Raw genomic sequence first — 18,600 nt, forward strand, 5'->3', positions numbered from 1 at the left:
TGTTTCATTCATCAGTACCCAAATTCCACACACAGTATCCATTCTCATACTTCGATGTCTGTAAATAGGAATGCTCAGCTTGCTCCTTTGGAGTGTAATATACCTCCTTTATGACCATAATTTGTACTTCACCTTTAATATGGCATATTGGGTTTAAGATGGCATATTGGGGCTTAAATTTAGTTATAGTTTTAGAAGCAAAGTAGGGTACAGGTTTGAGTCCCGAGGAGAATCAGCATAGCCTTGTATAACAATTGCCTCAGGGAAGGGACTCTAACTACTTGTATTGGTGATGTGACAAAATACGTCTACAGCAACTAAGAAGAGCAAGGGTTAGTCTGCCTTACAGTTTGAGGGTACACTCTTTTATAGCAGAGAAGTGAAGTGGTAGGAGCTTGAAGCAATTGGTCACATGACATCTACGGTCAGGAAGAAGAGAGTGATAGACAGGTGCTACTTAGCTTGCTTTCTTCTTTGTAATCAGCCCTACACTCAGCCCAGGAAATGGTTCTGCCTACATGTAGGGTGTGCCTTCCCATCTCAGTTAGCCTAATCAGTGAAATTCTTCACAGGCATGTGGAGACTAAGGCATCTACACAACCCTTCACAGGCATGCCTTGAGGCCCCTTTTATCGGCAATTCTAGATTCCTGTCAAGCTGACAATCAACAAAAACCATCACATGGCTTTGCAGTTTCTGGAGCAATCCCTTGTCTTGGGAAGGAAGATGGTTGTTCATTTCTTCCAGGTCCTGGTACTTCAAAAATGCTGTTAATGAGAAATGTTGCTCTCTGAGAGATGTAATGGCAACTTTACTGCTTTTATAAAATAAACATTAATTTTTCTCTTTTATATGTGTAAACTTTAAAATTTTACACACCAATTCATGTAATGCATATTAATAGATATACAAATTCTGAAACTGTACCCATTATATAATATTTAAATGAGACCAAATATATTTATCTCATTCACTTTTATTGCTTATTTTTGGTGAGACTTTCAAAATAATCCTAGCTTTGGGGGATGTAGAGTGCATGACTGTTACATGCAGTTATACTCTACTGTGCCAGCTTTTCTTGCTCCTACGTGGCTGTACATTATTACCCATTGGCCAGTCTTCCCTCATTCTTCTTTCATTATTACCTACTTTCTGCTCTTTCTGGATACTGGCAATGACCTTTCCTTTCTCAGCTTCTATGAGACTGGGTTTTAGGGTCGACACATGGGTGAGACCACATGGCACTTGTCTTTCTGTGCCTGGTCTATTTCACTTACCGTGGTGACTGTCCATTCCCTTTATGTTGTCATACACGGCAGGATTTCATTCTTTTCTTATAGTTGGAAGACTATTCTGTTGTGTATATGCACCACATTTTCATTATGTGTTCATCTGTTGATGGATGTTTGTTTCCATTTCTTGGCTATTGTGCATAGTGCTGACATAGGAGTCCACATGTCCCTTTAACATGCTGATTTCATTTTGAATATACAATCAGTAGCTGGATTGCTAGTTTGCATGAGACATATTTTTAGTCTTCTGAAGTGTCTCTATGATATTTCCATAATTTATATCTCTATTCACATGCACAAGGACTCCATTTTCTACATATTCACACTTGTACTGTTATCCTCAGTTTTTTAATTTCTTTTGTAATAGCCATTGTTTCTGAAGTAATAGCTCACTTTGGTTTTGGTGTGAATTTCTCCTGAATCACCATTATCTCTTAGTAAAACCTTTCTGCTATCCAGATGCAATTTTACACTAAGAATTAGCAGACTGAAAAGTAATAGACTGGCCTTTCCTACAGGCCAATATAGTCCATCCATAGGTGTGGCACACTCTCATGATCCCAACTCCAGTTCCAGGCTCTGATAATATGAAATTATAGTTTTCTCATGATTCCGTTGGAATCAAGGAACAGTCAACTTCTCTGCAGAACTGAAAAAGTTCTAGTTAAGCTGTCCTGTAGGCAAAACAGTTCCCCAAGCTCTCTGTTTCTAAAGTAGAGCCCCATTTTGACCCCTTCGTAGTCAAGAATGGATGCAGGGAACTGATTAATCTCCAGGCTTTGCCTATGAGAATATTTGGAGGAAGTGGTAGGTAACACAGAAAGAAGGCTTTCTTATCTTGTGTCTTTCAAAGGCTCTCAAATTGAAAAAGAAGTGAGTCCTATGCAATTGGAAAATCCTGTGCTCCAAATTTACCTTGCCTTCAGGATAACTACATAATTTAATAAATGTTATCTAGGACACTTCATCCCGGGGGAATACGTGTAAGAGTGTTAGTTGCATAAATAAAGTTTAAGAAGTAAAGGCAAGAACAAATACTATTATTTTAGGTCATAACTTTTTAGGGTAACTTGATATGCATATAGGCACACAGATCGTGTATACACACATGTATACACACACACAGAGGTGCAAACACACAGAGTTTTACTTTGGCAAAGAATCTTACTGACCCTCGTGTTTCCCTTGATTTCATCATGTTTTCTAGTATTCAAGTATAAGGGGCAACAGCAAGAAAGTGAGTTAAAAGAGAATAAACAAGAAGGTAAAATGTGGAAACTTGATGGTCAGAAAGTTGCTCTTGGTCAGGGGTTTCTGACTAGTTCCCAGGCTTCTACGTATCTGATTAACTGGGCTTCCTCTAATTTCTGTACAATGGTGATTTAAAAGATAATTGTCAGGTTTGTGATCAAATAATAAAAAGTACTATTAGAAACTATTTGCTTAATTTCAGAATCTCTTGCAGGCTCCACGCAAAATGCTTTATTCTGAATTTTATCTTTTGAAACTCTGGCAACACAGAGACAATTCCAGCTAAGTGATTCTTCAGGCTTTCCCTGGAAGCCTGCTTGTTTTCTTCCTGTCTGTAATCTCTGTTCTCTATTCCAGTAAAACTGTCCTCATCTAAGGGTCAGCAGAAGTAGACATCCCCAATTTACCAGCAGAACACTGGCTCTCACTGTTGGGTCCAAAGGAAGCAAGCAGAATTGCAAAAGAATAAGATTTACAGCCTTCTGCATCAGTTGCTGGACCTTTTGGGTGGCCTGTTCACATTACAGAATCTGCCTTACCTCAAACGTGAGTTGAAAAGTGGTTGCACACGCCAGCACCACTGGGCAAACAACGGGAGTGCCTAACAGGGATCCGTAGCGCCTCCAACAGCAAGTCAACGCATATCTCTTCTGTGCTGCTAATTTCCCGAGAGCCACAAGAACACTCCCTCTCAGGGCGAACACGCTTGTGTTTAAACTCTCGGGAAGAAGCACAAAGGGCTCCTGGAGGACTGACTGGAGTCACTGCTGGTGGCAACTGTCTGGTTGCAGTTATAGTGGGTGGGAGAGATTAATGGAAGGGATTATTAGGAGCAAAAGATCTAAGTTTTCTGCCACAAAGCCTACTTTATTTGGTTTATTCTGTGGGTCAGTTGATCCAGGTTTTGTATAGATTTATGAAGAATTATTGGGAAAAGTGCTCTATGTCAAATTTATACTACCATTGAGGATTATCTATAGTTCCAGCGTGTCTCAAACCAATTTATAGTTTTTTTTTAAATTTTATTTTGATTTAAAGATAGAATCTTATATAGGCCAGGTTAACCTTGGACATGATGGGTACCTGTAGAAGACCTTGAATAGTTCATTCTTTGCCTCTGCCTGTTGAGTGCTGGCATTGAGGGCACTTATTGCCATACCCAGCTCAAACAAAATTCTAGTAAGGCTTTTCCTATATATTCTGAAGTTACCAAGTACAGTGTTATAATGGCAAACTGTACTTGGATATACATTGAAAATTAATTGAGACTAAATTGAATTAAATTTCACTTTCTCAGATATGTAAACCACTTTTCAAGTGTTTAGTCACTGAACATGGCTAGTGGTTGTTACATCGGTTAGTGTAGAAAGATGAAATTATTTAATCAGTGAAGAAAATTTCATTGGATAGTACTATTTTGAGAAGTTATTTGATTTAAAATAACCTGCCAAAGGAGGTCAATTAAGCCCACATTCCACTATTTTCTTTTTGCTCTGTTTCATGTATGTTATGCTTGGGAATAGTTTGTTATTCCATTAAGAATTTAATGAAGGCCATTACCCAGATAATATATCTATTTGATTACACACAGAAGTCTGCAAATCATTTTGGTGGGATCATGGACCCTCTTGGCAATGATTACCTACTGGTGTATAATAAATTACTTCCAAAACTTAGTGGCTTAAAATGCCAAAGATTCATTATCTCACTCAGTTGTGTGGCTCAGGAATTTGGGAATAACTTAGCTTGCCTCTGGCTTAGAAATCTCATTAGATTGCACTGCCTCTCTGGAATGAGTGACTTAGAAGAGCATCATATCTTTTAAGAACCCATCTTGGCCACCACACTCATGAATTCACAGTAGCTGTAGTTGCCTGCATAAGACCTGCACAAGATCAAGCCAGTCACTATTCTAATATGGAGGGAGAAGGGGTTCATGAGATCCCACTTCTGAGGATATCTGGACAGCTGATGGCTTCTGAAAGAGGGAGATGGTCAGTTTTCTTTAAGGGTGTGCTGCTGGAAGGCTAACCATACTCCAGTGGATTGTCCTATACCCAGAAGTATATGGACAGCACAATTGAGACTCAATGGTATTAAAAAAAACAAGGACATAAAGTTAGGAGAGGGCCACAGGGATATGGGGGTAGATATGGGATGAATGTATGTGTGTGTTTGAGTGTGTGTATGTGTGTGTGAGTGTGAATATGATTAAAATACATTGTATGAAATACCACCCCCACCAAAGGCATGGTGCCTTGTATGCAGCTAAGACTAAATAAATGTGACTATTGACTAAAAAAGAAGACTCTGTCTTGGAAGTCATATGCTATCATTTCTGAAACAATCTGTTGATTGTAAAGGTCAGTCTTGTTTATTGTTGAAGGAAACTACATGGGGGCTTAAATACCAGGACCCAGGACCATTGGAAATCATATTGGAGACTAGCTCTATCCTCTAGAACAGTGGTTCTCAACCTTCTAAGTGCTGCAACCCTTTAAATACAGTTCCTTACATTGTGGTGACCCCAACCATAAAATTATTTTTGTTGCTACTACATAATTGTAATTTTGCTACTGTTATGAATTGTAATACAAATATCTGTTTTCCATTAGTCTTACGCAAACCCCGTGAAAGGGCCATTTGACTCCCCAAGGGGTCATGACCCACAGGTTGAGAACCACTTCTCTAGAACATACACAAGTATTCCATAGAACATTGGCTTCATGAGGACAACTGTCCCATTTTTTCACTCATTTTTATGCTCCAAGTGGCTGTAACAACGTCAGGAGGCTTGTAGGCACATAAAAAATGTTTAAATGAATGAATAAAGGGACGTTAGGTCCATAATCCTCAACTCAAAAGACTACTTCAAGTCTCTAGGTTTTGTAGAAACAAAAAAATGTTTCTTTGAAGACTGAAGGTGAGGATAAGAGAATGTAACGAATAGGAATCTTTATGGACAGTCTATTCAGAGGAATAGATGAATACACAAGAATATGTCACAATGTTTGTTGTTAAATGATTATTAACGATTATATATACACACACACATAACTTTCAATGTGTATTTTGGAAAAGATTAAACAATTGTGATCTAGATATATATGAAAAACATCACTACATATATGTATACACAATGCGTGTGCACAGATCATGCACACTTTATCGATGTAGCTTAAAAATAGAAACTGCCTTTTAGCAGAATGTCAGAATGGCCTTTTGCAGAATAATACCTAGCACAGTTTTGATGCATAAATTACAACCTTGGAGACAAGACACAGGTTAAAGTTTACCATGTGATGATACTTGAGAAAGGGAAGATTGTGGGTAGTGATTCAATGTCTGACAAAAATATTGAAGGCCTGTGTATAGAAGAGAACAGTAGCTCTCTTCTTTCCAAGAGTGTGATTGGGTCAGGCTATGCCACTCTTTGGTATCTGTATCTGCTTGGATGTAAGTTTCTTAAGAGAGAGGGCTAGCTTGTGCAAGCCATGTGGCTGTCACCAATCAAATTATAGTAGACTGTCTCTGACATGAAATTCTATCTCTTACCAATGAAAGCCACCTGAAAGGCTCTGGAGAATAAGGAATGTACTTGAAGATTTTTAGCTTAGGTGCCACGTCTGCCTTCAGGAAGATGTAAGTTTGTGAGTTCATAGGACAAAGACAGGAGTTGGTTTTAGAAAAAGCCTAGCGGTTTATTCCTTGATGGTTTACAGTAGGATGCTGGTCTCCTTACACCTTCTCAGCAGAGTCTGTAAGGCAGCTTCAGAAGCCCTCTGGACACTGACACAGGAGTCGTGCCGAAGAGCTTGGAGTCCTGAGATAGAAAATTAAATGAACAAGGAGAGTCAGAGCCTAGTAGGAAAAGCAACCAAGCCAAGGCCCTGTTTATACAGCCCCGCTGTACTGTATAGGTCAGTTCTGCGTGGGACCCAAGTCAATGCTCACCTCCTACTCTAAAAGGTGAAAAATGATGAAGGATGTAGCTGGGTGGTAGAGTGAGTACTTAGCAATTATAAGCTTCAATCCCGAGGAGAGGGAGAGAGGAGGGGAAAGGGAAGAGGAGGAGGAAGAGGAGGAGGAGAAGGAGGAGGAGGAGGAGGAGGAGGAGGAGGAGGAGGAGGAGGAAGCAGGCATGATTTCTTTTTTGATCAATGTTTAGACAGCTGGAAAACTCATAGTTGATTGGGAATGATATCAGCAAAGGAGCCAAGCTGGAGGCTGCTATCAATTCATAGAAATTCCAGGGTCTAGGAAGCCTCAAACAATGACTGGATGCCAAAGTTTTCTACTTCTGGGCTGATCCAGAATTGGAGCAATCAGCTCTCTTTTTCTAAGAATAGAACAGAAGTATATGCACAAACTAGGGGTGATACTTACGCATGGTGAGTTGCTCTCTGTCTAAGAGCTCCACATACTGGCTGGTCAAGTGGAGAATAATGGCATCTAAAGTCAACAAAAGAAAATGGTACTGATTTCATTATAAGGGGAAAGTGGGCCTGATTAGAGCCAGTCAGCAGGCAAATGGACTGATTGACGACTGAACAAATTATGTAAGTCTCCATGTGCCTCTGAAGCTAATGTGAGGAGAACTTCTATTAGTTCTTAAGCAATGTGCTGGGGAAGTGTTTACATATCCAGTTCATTTGAAAAATTCACAAACTGGCTTTCTTGGGGTGAGGAGAAGGTATTGTCAAGTTTCAAACTTGCATGAAATAAGGTTTCTGCATTTGTCCAATTTATAATGTAATTAAGGCAAGGATGTGCATGATCCAATAAAAGTCATTAGGCCTTGGTATTAAACCTGACCACACCAGTGGGCCTTTTTACTGTGGGATGGGTTAGTTAGAAAAGCCTTACAGAGAACACTTAGGATCTCATAGTAGAAGAGTCTCTAGGGATTCACTTATTTTTCTATTTCAAAGACTTGGCAGGGAGGTGATAAAGGGAAATGAAATGTCCCGGGTAACCCAACAGAATCAAGGGCTCCTCTACGGATGTGCGTCGTCTTCCTTCGATCATGCTGCTCATGTGCTCAGCTTGAGGATGCAGAATGTGGTTCACAGAAAGGAACAAGGCAAAGCAAAGTATTTATTCTGTGGTACTAGGCTAGGAATCCAGACTCCAGGAAAATAAAGACCAAAGACTTGGAAGCAGGGGAGAGCCTGGGAGACTTATGAGAACGGTCAGGTGGTGGTGGGGGACAGTGAGAGAGTGTTGGTGAATTAGAAGAGACTGTCGATTTTCATTTGTGAAAGAAAAGACGATATCACAAGACAAATAACACATTTCTTCCTACTTCCTCCACTCCTGTCTTTCTCTGCTGTACCAGTTTCACGCTGGGGCAGCTTTCAAAGTAAAAACTAAACAGAAAAGAACAGACACATGTGGGTCAGGACTGGGAAGGGAGCTCACCCATGAGCTTGACAGCGGCGCTCCTGATCATCTCCCAGCTGCTGTTGAAGAAGGTGAATGCATGTGTGTGGAGGATCCACAGAATTTCCTGGTTCTTCTTGGCCTGGAAGAGAGGTGGCTGATTTCAAAGAGAGCAATTGGAAAGTAACCCTTACCGTTCCATATGGCTCAGAAGAGAACCGTAAAGGTTAGCTAACACCCACAGCCATTTGCTGATTGAACGATGTCTTATGGCCATTTCGATGAAGATTTAATAAGGAGGGCACTGGGCTTAAAAAACTAGGTAACAGACATAGTTTCAGGACCACAGAAGAAATGATCCTTATTGGTCTTGAGGGAGAGGGCGATGTGTGAGAGTACTAGGGATCATCGACATCCTTGCAAGGGTATCCTGTCCCTGATTTTGTTATTTCAACAAAAAAACATTGGAAATATAACAGACTTGACCCAAAGAGGAGACTTCAGTCAGCTCCTTGCTAGAGACTGATACCAGTGATGTATATTCTCGTGAGGTTTGTCTGGACTCCTGTCTTGCTATTTTGGTGGCACCATCTGCTGTACACTCACCAGTTTCATGCAGAGTTGCCTGTAGAAATCCCTGGCCCGGGGCAGGTCCTGTTCAAGGAGGTGGTCTAACACCCCATAGAGCTCCTGGAGGCCCAGGAAAGGGATACAGATGACTAAGACATCACGGCAAGCCTAGAATACAGAGGTTTGGTGGTCACAGTCTGTGAGACTGGGGTCATCTGCCGGAAGGGAATAATTTCTCACTGACACAGAGAAAGAAGCAGTAAAAGTCTGTGATTTGAAAGAAAGAAAAAAAAAATGGAAAAGAACACTAGTGGAAGCCCGGGAACTGTGGACTGGTGGCTGTGGAGCCTCACGGGACTGGACTGGGCCCTCTGGACACGGAAGATGGTTGTTTGGCTCAAACTGTTTGGGGGGCACCCAGGCAGGGGAATCGGGATCTGTCCCTGGTCTATGCGAAGGCTTCTGGGAATCCGGTGCCTGTGGTGTGACACCTTGCATAGCCTTGGTGCAGTGGGAAGGAGCTTGGACCTGCTTAGGCTCAGTGTGCTGGGCTCTGCTGACTCCCCATGGGAGACCTCGATTCAGGGGATGTGGGGATGCGGGGTGGCTGGGAAAAGAGGGTTGAGGGTGGTGGTGGAGGGAGAGGGGGGGTCTGTGGATGGTATGTGGAGTGAGTAGAAAATTTCTTAATAAAGAAAAGAAATTAAAAAAAAAGGTGGAAAAGAGACAAAACAGAATTCTGAATTGGCGAAGTGGCTTTTCCAGATCACTTCTGAGGGGTGATCTCTGAGGTGGCTTCTGGTTCAGAGAGACCAGGCTCACTCGTACTTCCCAGCCCTGGTGAAAGAGGAGGTGAAGGTGTCTGCAGGCCTACTTACAGCTCCAATCTTGGGGTTAGGGTCCCAGAGGTGGAGAAGGAATGAAATCATGCTCTTTTTTACTTCTTCAGCAAAAAATATCTTCCATCTTCTTCCTGTTAGGGATGCTAAATCCTCAAATAACAGGATGGCAGTCAGTCTCACATCATCTTGCTCCTGCAGTGACAAATGGATCTTCTCACAGGATGTTCCCTGCCGGCACCCCCTTGGTACCCACTACACCTTGCTACACTTCAAGCAATGGAAGGAAGGTCTATAATTTGGACACTGGTGCATTCATGTCACTGCCTCTGTGCAGTCCAAGACTGCAACTCCCCAAACGCAAATTCAGATGATGCTGTGGAACTTAAGACTCGATTTCTTCCTTTGTGGGGACATGTGATTGCAGAATGACAAATAGCAGAGTTGGCAGCAGGAGGCCAGGGAGGGTTCCCATTTGTTATATATTTTTTATAAAATGTCCTGGTTGCGTAATTAACCCTAAAGCTATGAGTCCTCTTATCTAAGCTGCATAAGGCCTAACAATCTTCTTCAAGATGCCAAATATTTTGTAAAGTGATGTTGTTCAGGAATCTTGGCATTGAGTCTTAGGTCAAACAAAAACCTGTCTTGGCCCTCCTCCTGTGAATATGGGAAGTTATCAAAAGTCTCATTTTTTTTCTTTTTTTTCTAGGATAGTTGGAAACTATTTCAAGGGGCACAATGTGAGATGATGAGGGAAGACTCCGTTAGCTTACATGTGTAACTTGTTGATGTGGTTCAGAGTCACAAGAAGAAAAAGAGGCAAGGATGAGTTTTCTGTTCAGGCCCACAGAACTAGCTTAAAAATTAGGAACTGTCTCTCAAGTACAAGGTTCTCACTTTTTAGTTGAGAAAAATGGATCGACACTGAGCAAAGTGAATGCTTGAGGTGGCCAAGGAGCGAGAAGGGGGTGTGGGTGGTACTGCCACGTGTTTTCAGTTCTGCCCTCCCTTGAAGCATCATCCTGCTTTGAGAATTACAGGGGAGCACTTGCACACTGAGAGGAAGATGGGGGGAAAGTAGACTGACCACAGAACTGCACGCTTATCTTACAGCAAAGTACAGAGGAGCAGAGGACAAAGCCTTACAGGGTTACGCACACTTGCAAGAAGGCGACACCGCTAGAGGAAGATTCGCACATCTTTACTAACATCTAGGTTTTGTAAAATCTTTATTCACATGTGATGGAATTAATCCCTATCAGGGGGTGAGAAATGACTAACCTGATAACCAGGAAGAGTTTGCATTTTTTTCTTTTAAAATAGCACTGTGTGTCATTGTTTTAAAACTGTCAAAGAAGACTTGTAGCTTACTTGGGGCTCAGATCCAAGAGAAATATTATTATTTTAACAAGAACCCAGGGAATCTAACACATGTGGCCCAAAAAAGCAGACTTCAGTCAGCCCCTTGTTGAAGATTGATATCAATTATCTATGTATTGAAAAAATAAACCTTTTTCCCCAGGAAATTCTATATTGGGTAGGAGCCCAGGAAGCATTTTTTGAGGGTAACTTGAGAATTAAATTAAAGAAAATGTTTGGGGGAGAAATAGGCAGAAAGCTCTTTTTATATGCCAGGCTACACTAGAATATAAACAAAGTACAAAATGCAAAAATGCAACACTTTAGAATTATTGGGAGTGGGCATATATTATATATTAAAATTTGTAGATCCTAAGCTAATAAATCACCAAAGTTTCAGGAAGAAAGAGAAATATTAAAAATCTGGAGTAAATAAATAGGGAAATGTTGTACTTGAAAGGTAATTTTTCCTTAAATTCAACTTAATACTTCTCAGATCTCAATAGGAATTTAACTTAGTAAGTGTTCTATAAAATATATAATGAATAGAAAAATTGGGTTTTTGAAATCGAAATTTTCGGTCTGGAGACCAGAAGGTAAGTAATTTTATGAAGCATTAACATTTATGAAGGGAACACTGGAGAAGGCAGCTAGCAGCTCTCCTGGCAACAGGACTTGAGGAAATGTTTATGGACCTCAAAATGTTAGGTTGAAGTTGTTGTGAAGCAGATTTTCACATCCACAGCAGTGAACAAACAAACAAACAAACAAACAAAAAATACTAAAATATAGTTTGTGGAATACAGAGAGGAAATGACTCCTCTTCACTTAGAGTTGCTAAATGATCTTTTGGGATCAGTCAAATAAGTTACAATTTATGAGCCCCATAATCCCTTCATCAATTATCAGCTCTGCAGGTAGACTGTGAAAGCAGCTATGGGCAATACATCATCAGTGAGTGTGACTGTGTTCCAATAAAACTTTATTGACAAATGCAGAGTGTAGGCTGGATTTGGTTCATGCGTTATAGTTGGCTGACTTCTGGATGTCTTTGAATTTGGAAAGTGGAACAGATCATGTTGGAGGAACTAGAGATTGTCCCAGTTCATGTATTCCCTAAAGCAAATTAGATGTGAGCAAATTATTTCGAAGATAAACCCAGGAAACAAACCTGGGGAATGAGAATATAGGAAACTAAAGAAAGTAAAGAAAGGAGTATTTGTGGTAAAGAAAGGATCATTTGTGGGTGTGCTGACCTCACAGGCAAATAGTACTCAAACCTTCTGTGGAATGAAGAACTTAAGACATTTGTTCAAGTTTCTTCCCAGGGCTAGCTACCTTGGCTACAATCCTACCTCACCCTGCTTAGGTCAGTTGTGTTTTTGGGGCCAGGGAGTATGCTCAGGCAGAGAGATGTTGGGGGGAAGAGTAGCCTGTATGGAAGCTGTTTGCAGATACTCTTGGGAGTGGCCATGAAGTGCTGGTGGGGCACCCACAGTCTCCTCCATGCACTACCTGGACCCTCCTCTGTTCCTTCACTTCTTCTAGGGAAGGGAAGCTCCCAAAGAAGCTCACTTACGTCTTCAAAAAAGGTTCTGGTTTGCAGCACTATTTCCTTGAAGTAGAAGCTGATGTCTCTTTCTGTGAGTAGCTCCATGATCTTTTTCAGAGCCTTCAAGCTTTCACAGACGACTTCAGTGCGAGCCAAGTGGTAGAGGCCTCTGATGATAGATTCTAACATTATCTGCTTATGCTTCTTCACCTGTTATGGAACAAGGTCTCCTAATCTATAAAATTATTCCACGTGTCTCTTGAATAGGGTAGGAATTCCCAGGCATGGAGACTATAATGTACTTCACACGTACTTCAATCCCAAAGCTGTTACTCCAGCTAGGTCATTGGGATTTTCCCTTAATTTCCATGAAGCTACCGGATGGGGATACCTGGAAAGTCTACTCAAACAATTCTTTTCCTCCAAGAATGCCTCTTACCTTGTGAGGAGCCCCACATGCTGTGTTTCCCAGTCCTCGGATGGCCATTTGCCTCAGAATAGCATTGGAATCCCAGGCACTCTGATCCATGAAAATCAGTACATCTCGAAGATTTCCATGCTTCCAGAGGATTGGCTCTCTCATAAGCTGAAATCAACAAACTCTTCCCCTTTAGAAACCCTCCCTTGAGGGGACAGCTCAAGGCACCTTAACTACAATTAATGATGGGTCCTTACTGCTGTGCAGCAGAGGAAGGAAACCCCCCAGTGAACCAGCAAATCTTGTATCGGCTGAGCTCCAGATGTGAGCTACCCACAGGTCAAGGTAATGAGGACCAGAGTATCTAGATAGGAGAATTTTCACAAAAGGAAACTGTAGCAGCAAAAACAGAAGTTTCTGATCACTGCCCCTTCTCTGGATTGGCTAGTTCTTAATGACATGCTGGCTTTGTGTCCCTCCCCCACCCCCCCACATTTATTATTCTCCCTTCCCTGACCTGGAGTTTGGTTTCCACAACAGGCAGGAGGAGGAGCTGGTTGAGAGAGGGATTTCCTTTCTCCTTCACGCTTTACTTGTGTACCTTTGACAGGAATGGGCCCCTTTACTACTAAAACTCCCCTTGGAGGGCCCCTTTTCGGGGCTCCAGGTATCACTGAACTCCATATCCTACACAAGAAATGGGGCAAGGGACCAGTGAATGCGCCCGGATGACTAATCCTCCTTGCCTCAGAGAAGAAAGCTGTGCCAGTTATCCGGTAGTTCTCAGTGGAGGAGGTGAGAGATGAAAGTAGGTATTCCATGATATCCAGTATAACCCCCTGCTGCCAGACTGCCATGCTCCTGGAAGACACACATTTTAGAAGGGACTTAGTTCCCTCTAACGGAAGAAGCTGTAGTGTACTTACAGGTTCCTCAAGCCAATATTTGTATCTCAAGGGAAATACTAGATGAAAGACTGTCAAGCCTTACATTTGAAAATGGCCCATCAAGTAGTCAATTTACTTAGTTTATCTAAAGTAGTTCACTTGGGCCATTTTCATTTTTGAAAGAAGTGGTAAGTTTGGGCCTGAAACACCCACATCTTCCCCCTCCTTCCCCTTGATCTGTGTTGATTTGATGGCTATCAGTGAGGTTGATTTTCATTCTTAGCTTTTGTTTTTCTCTTCTGTATTCACTTCTAGATCATCTGCATATTACCTGGCCAGTGCACACACGCCTAGGTGATGGGTATCAGGATTGCTAAGTAGGTTCCATAGATTGTCACCTTCATCAGATTCTTTCGCAAGGCCTTCTCTCATGGCTTGGGCTTGCAAGCATTTCAGAGTTGCAGTTGAGAGTCTAGAGGAGATAGAAGATGCCACAGACGTAAATAAACCCTACAGAGGAAGTTGTAAATTCCCTAGTTTATTCTTCCTACTTCTGGTAAGTTCCCAATGTTAGATTAGTGGATGTTGTTCAAGACAAAAGTAAGATAGTCTTATTCTCACACTTCAGTCTTGGGACCAAAGGTGACAACAGGTGACAAGAGGATAGTGACATAAAATCTTGTCAACTGCCCAGAAGGAAAAACCATCAAAAATAAACCAAGCCAAACACTACAGTGGAAAATGAAAAATAGCATATTTTACTGGATCTTTGAGATCAGATTGCATCTTACTGTGAACCTGTCAGTGGCTGTGATGTACTTGCTGTTGTCTATGCATTCATACATGGTGTGTTTGGATTCAAATATGGCCCTTTAATCTGCTGTCATTTTGGTGAAGTTACATATATTATCAGAGCAGCATGGGCTGAGTCTAAATGCTGTTTAAAGTATCTTTTCAAAGGTTGCATTGTGATCTGATATTGGAATGAAAAGCTATGCAAAAGGTCAGGGAAGCAGAATGACATGATATAAAATGAGAATCTATACCTTACAAATCTCGACAGGTCCTTTGATGAATATAAAGCAAGCATTTAAAAATATGAGAAACATAATAAACTCCATGTTTTTTTGATTTTATTTGGCATTTTTTTGTCATATTGGTCTTATATTTGTTTTGATTTTTATTTTTTTTGTGTTTTTCAGAGAGAGCGAGAACATAAAGGTTGGGCGAGTAGGGAGGCTGGGAGGGTCTGGGAGGAGTCGGAAGAGGGAAACATGATAAAAATGTATTAAAGAAAAGAAAAGAAAGCACTGACTCATGGTCTAATGAAGCGTCTCCCTTTCCTTAGTTTTATATGGACTGAGATTGCTTTTGTCAATTGCTGCAGTCTTAGATTGGAGGGAATATTCCAATTGTTTTCTTGTGTGGCCGTCATTGTCACAGAATTCCAACTCTCCCAGGAAGATCTCGAAAACAGACACAGCGTGGGCCCTCTAGGGAAGAAAGCACAGTGCCTCACTCCTCAGGTGACCTTTCTTAGCACACACCTTAGGAACCACCAGGCCTGGAGCCACAGTGAAAGGACAATAAAGCCTTGTTCGTTCCATACGGGTTTGATACCGGGGCAGACGGCACAGAGTCTGACTTGCACAGCCCCTCTTCAGGAGTATTGGGGTCAGGAGCCTCAAGGAAGACTTTCCCTGATGGGCCATCTACCTGCAGGGGTCTGGGATCTGCTGCCGTTCCCCAAGCTGCATCACGCGTCGCCTTTGACTCAGGGTAGAAGTTGGCATTTTCAGGCCCAGCGAACAGCTGACCAGCTTCAGGAGGAGGGTGAACATCTCTGGATACAAGTGAGTGATATGAGTCCCTGTTAAGATCACCTCATACATAGCACAGGCCACCTGAGGGAACAAAGGACCTCCCAGTCAAGCAGATTTCTTTCCTCCAAGGCTGCTACAGAAGCATGTTCTTTGTCTCTGGGATCGTTTTCTAATTTAAGCATGCCCATGACAAAACACACACAGAAAAGGAACATAAAATGGCCTCTAAACTACTCAACAGGCTGTGTTCCTTAGGACTGCCATGGTGGCGTCATGACTTCGGGCGGATGCATCTTGGAAAATGGCATGCTTTCCAGCATGGGGGATTTTCAGGGATGATGACAATAACAACAGCAACAGTCATTTGGATCTGGATACAGAGAAGACTTATTTGGCAATGTAATTTCTCTGGGGCTGATAAGAAATTGGCTTCTGAAAATGATTAACCACAGACAACACGGCTGTCACATTTGTCTAATGTGAACTAGACTATAGTTAAATTTAGGGCACTTTAGAGGTATGGTGAATGAGCCATCACCTGGGACCAGGTGGGAACAGGTCACGGAGTAGAGCACAGACAGAGGCAAGCGATCAAATGTCCAACTTACTGAAATCGCATCTACTCCGGCTATGTCGTCCTCTAACCTGGCTTCCAGTTTCCTTATCAGGGCTTTCAAGAGTTTGCCACTAGAGGCCGGGTTTTCAGCCAACGCTTTCCACAATGTCTTTGTGTCCCTAGGACGACAAGTCGGGAAGTTGACAGATAAGGCACAACTCTCTGGACTGTGAGCTTTTCCATCTGGCTTACTTTAAAATTGCATTATGATGAATCATGCTTGCAAAGGCAGATAGATATGCTTCTATGTCAAGAGGCAATAACGATGATTTGTTTAACAGCCCAGCATGTGGCCTTGGGTTTCTGAGGCATGTGACTGTCCAAACAGATGGAAACCAGAAAGAAGAGGAATATTAACTTTCAGTATGTACTTATTATAAGTGCAATGCATTTCTATTTTAAGATGAGCTCTTTTGCATTCAATAAAATGCTTAGAAAACTATGACTTGTTGTTTAAATATCAATTTTAAAAATGATGTTCAGGTGAGATGTTATCAATCTTTGCTATCTTTCTCTCAAACAACACATCCTTCCCAGTGCCTTGTAAGATGGTCTTTTCTGGGAGAAGAGGCCAGATGCATTCGACCCTACCTGTCAAAGGGCAGAGGCTTCTGTAGCAGGTTGACAACAACTGCATCCATGTGAAAACTGGCAATCTGGGAGATAGCTTCTAGCATAAACTGGAAACTTTCCTCCTTTTGTCTGAGGACTGGCATGTGATGGTAAGTTGTGCTCAGGATCTCTAGGAGCTAAGAAGAAACTTTAAGTTGTCACTTTCTCTCAACACGAATGGTACAAGGAAGGTACCATTCACGCTGTGGTGGGTGGTTGATGAATTGCCAATAATGTTAAAGACAGTAATTGTTTCTATGCATGACTCATTTCTCACTCAATATTACTGGTGAACTGGGTATTTTTTTTAGGCCAGCTTAGTGAACACTAGAAAAAGGGTACACTATGCTGGGTATTGTCATCAGTACTGTTGGGCAATATATTGAAAAGGAAAAGGATGCAACCCTTTTGTGAGAGAAGGGAGGGATTTAATAAAGTATTTCAGTCATCTACCCAAGAGACTGGGTTCCAGGTGGTATAAGGCAAATGGTGGTCCGGAAGCAACCAGAATGTTTTGGAGGAGCGGTGGGTCTGGGTCTTAAGTCATCAGTTCTACAGGGCAAGGCAGAGATGGTGGAGAATGGCATCCTTGTCAGTAAGGACACCGTACAAATGTCAAGGTGAAAAGCATGAGGACAAGGGTGACGTCACAGGAGAGATGACGCCAGCTCCCAGAGGACAGCAAATGCCAGCCACTTTTCCTAATTTGGATGTTAACCAGTGACAGTGGGGAATACTTTTATATATATTCAGATTTTCTATATGGGTAAGGACATGAATCTATGCAAAGATACTTTGCCTCTACTACAATTTTCTTTTTTTGTATGGATATTAAAGTTAGATACTTATTATAAGCATAATATTTTTATCATAAGCGTAACATTTTCTAAATTATTCAAAAACAATGCAAGCATCCCTCAAGATGATTATCTCAAAGGTCCAGTTCAATGATAATTGGGGAAGGTTTAATTTCCCTTTCAAAATTTTTACCATAGTTTGTTAATCAATCTCTCTCCTTATGCCAATCACACAAACACATAGGGATTCCATACTTATCAACTATAATTTCCCTACATTTAGCCTCACGCCTAACACGTGGTTTGCCATGTTTTTTTTTTTTATAAAAAAATTTATTGGAAAGTAACTAGGACAGGAATAATTTCTAATAACCTTACTCAAAGCTATATAATTAGGATTGTTGACAACGGGATGTGGGGTAAGAACCTCTTCCCTTCAAAGATGGCCTAATTCAGTTTAAGTCTCTTTCTTGCTGGTTAATCTTGGAGTAGTGTGTGTTATCTCTGACTTGAGAAGTCAGGATAGAGTGTCTCCATTTGGAGCTCTTAACAGAGACTCCTGAATCTAAATTCTGTTCTTTCTGCTTAAGTCCCCAGCTGTGACAAAGGACTGAGCACTTTCCTCAACCCACTGTCAACCTTGCTTTCCAGATAACATACACTAATGGGGTGGGAAAGAGCAATATGAAGAGCAGCAGTGAACTGGAGACCCTCCCAAGGCTTAGTGGCCATCTCAGAAGCACCCACCTATTGTAGAATATTATTTTAAGATGTGCTACTTCTGTTCATGTTGCATTTGTTTAACTCTGTGAAGTAACTCTGTTACTTGCCTGTTTAAAACACCTAATGGTGTTTAATAAAGGAGGAGGGAGAAAGGGTAAGTGGGGCTGGCAGGCAGAAAGAATTAATAGAAGGAGAAATCTGGGAGGCAAAGAAGTAGCCAGAGAAGGAGGAGGACATCAGGGGCCAGCCACCCAGCTACACAGCCAGCCATGGAGTAAGAGTGAAAATAAGATTACAGAAGTAAGAAAAGGAAAAATCCCAGAGGCAAAAGGTAGAAGGGATAATTTAAAAGGAAAGCTGGCTAGAAACAAGCCAAGCTAAGGCTGGGCATTTATAATTAAGAATAAGCCTCCATGTGCGATTTATTTAGGAGCTGGTGGTGCCCCCCCAAGAGCAAAGCGCCAAAGAGTAAAAAG

The 18,600-nt window shown here is 41.6% G+C and overlaps 1 protein-coding gene across 1 annotated transcript in view; it reads right to left on the bottom strand.

Annotated features, from left to right (window-relative positions):
* Positions 1 to 6,219: 6,219 nt before the first annotated feature.
* Mroh2b (maestro heat like repeat family member 2B) overlaps positions 6,220 to 18,600 on the bottom strand; it is a 55,439-nt gene continuing 43,058 nt past the window's right edge. Inside the window, exons 31-42 of the mRNA XM_059276136.1 lie at positions 16,584 to 16,741; positions 15,985 to 16,111; positions 15,270 to 15,457; positions 13,885 to 14,025; positions 13,413 to 13,527; positions 12,688 to 12,834; positions 12,276 to 12,458; positions 9,374 to 9,529; positions 8,532 to 8,663; positions 7,965 to 8,067; positions 6,930 to 6,995; positions 6,220 to 6,366 (exon numbers count right to left, since the gene is read on the bottom strand). Coding sequence (XP_059132119.1) covers positions 6,260 to 6,366; positions 6,930 to 6,995; positions 7,965 to 8,067; positions 8,532 to 8,663; positions 9,374 to 9,529; positions 12,276 to 12,458; positions 12,688 to 12,834; positions 13,413 to 13,527; positions 13,885 to 14,025; positions 15,270 to 15,457; positions 15,985 to 16,111; positions 16,584 to 16,741 — 1,623 coding nt within the window. The 3' untranslated portion in view covers positions 6,220 to 6,259. The remainder of the gene's footprint in view (positions 6,367 to 6,929; positions 6,996 to 7,964; positions 8,068 to 8,531; positions 8,664 to 9,373; positions 9,530 to 12,275; positions 12,459 to 12,687; positions 12,835 to 13,412; positions 13,528 to 13,884; positions 14,026 to 15,269; positions 15,458 to 15,984; positions 16,112 to 16,583; positions 16,742 to 18,600) is intronic.

This window comes from Peromyscus eremicus, chromosome 11, assembly GCF_949786415.1.
Source record: "Peromyscus eremicus chromosome 11, PerEre_H2_v1, whole genome shotgun sequence".
Classification (NCBI taxonomy): domain Eukaryota; kingdom Metazoa; phylum Chordata; class Mammalia; order Rodentia; family Cricetidae; genus Peromyscus; species Peromyscus eremicus.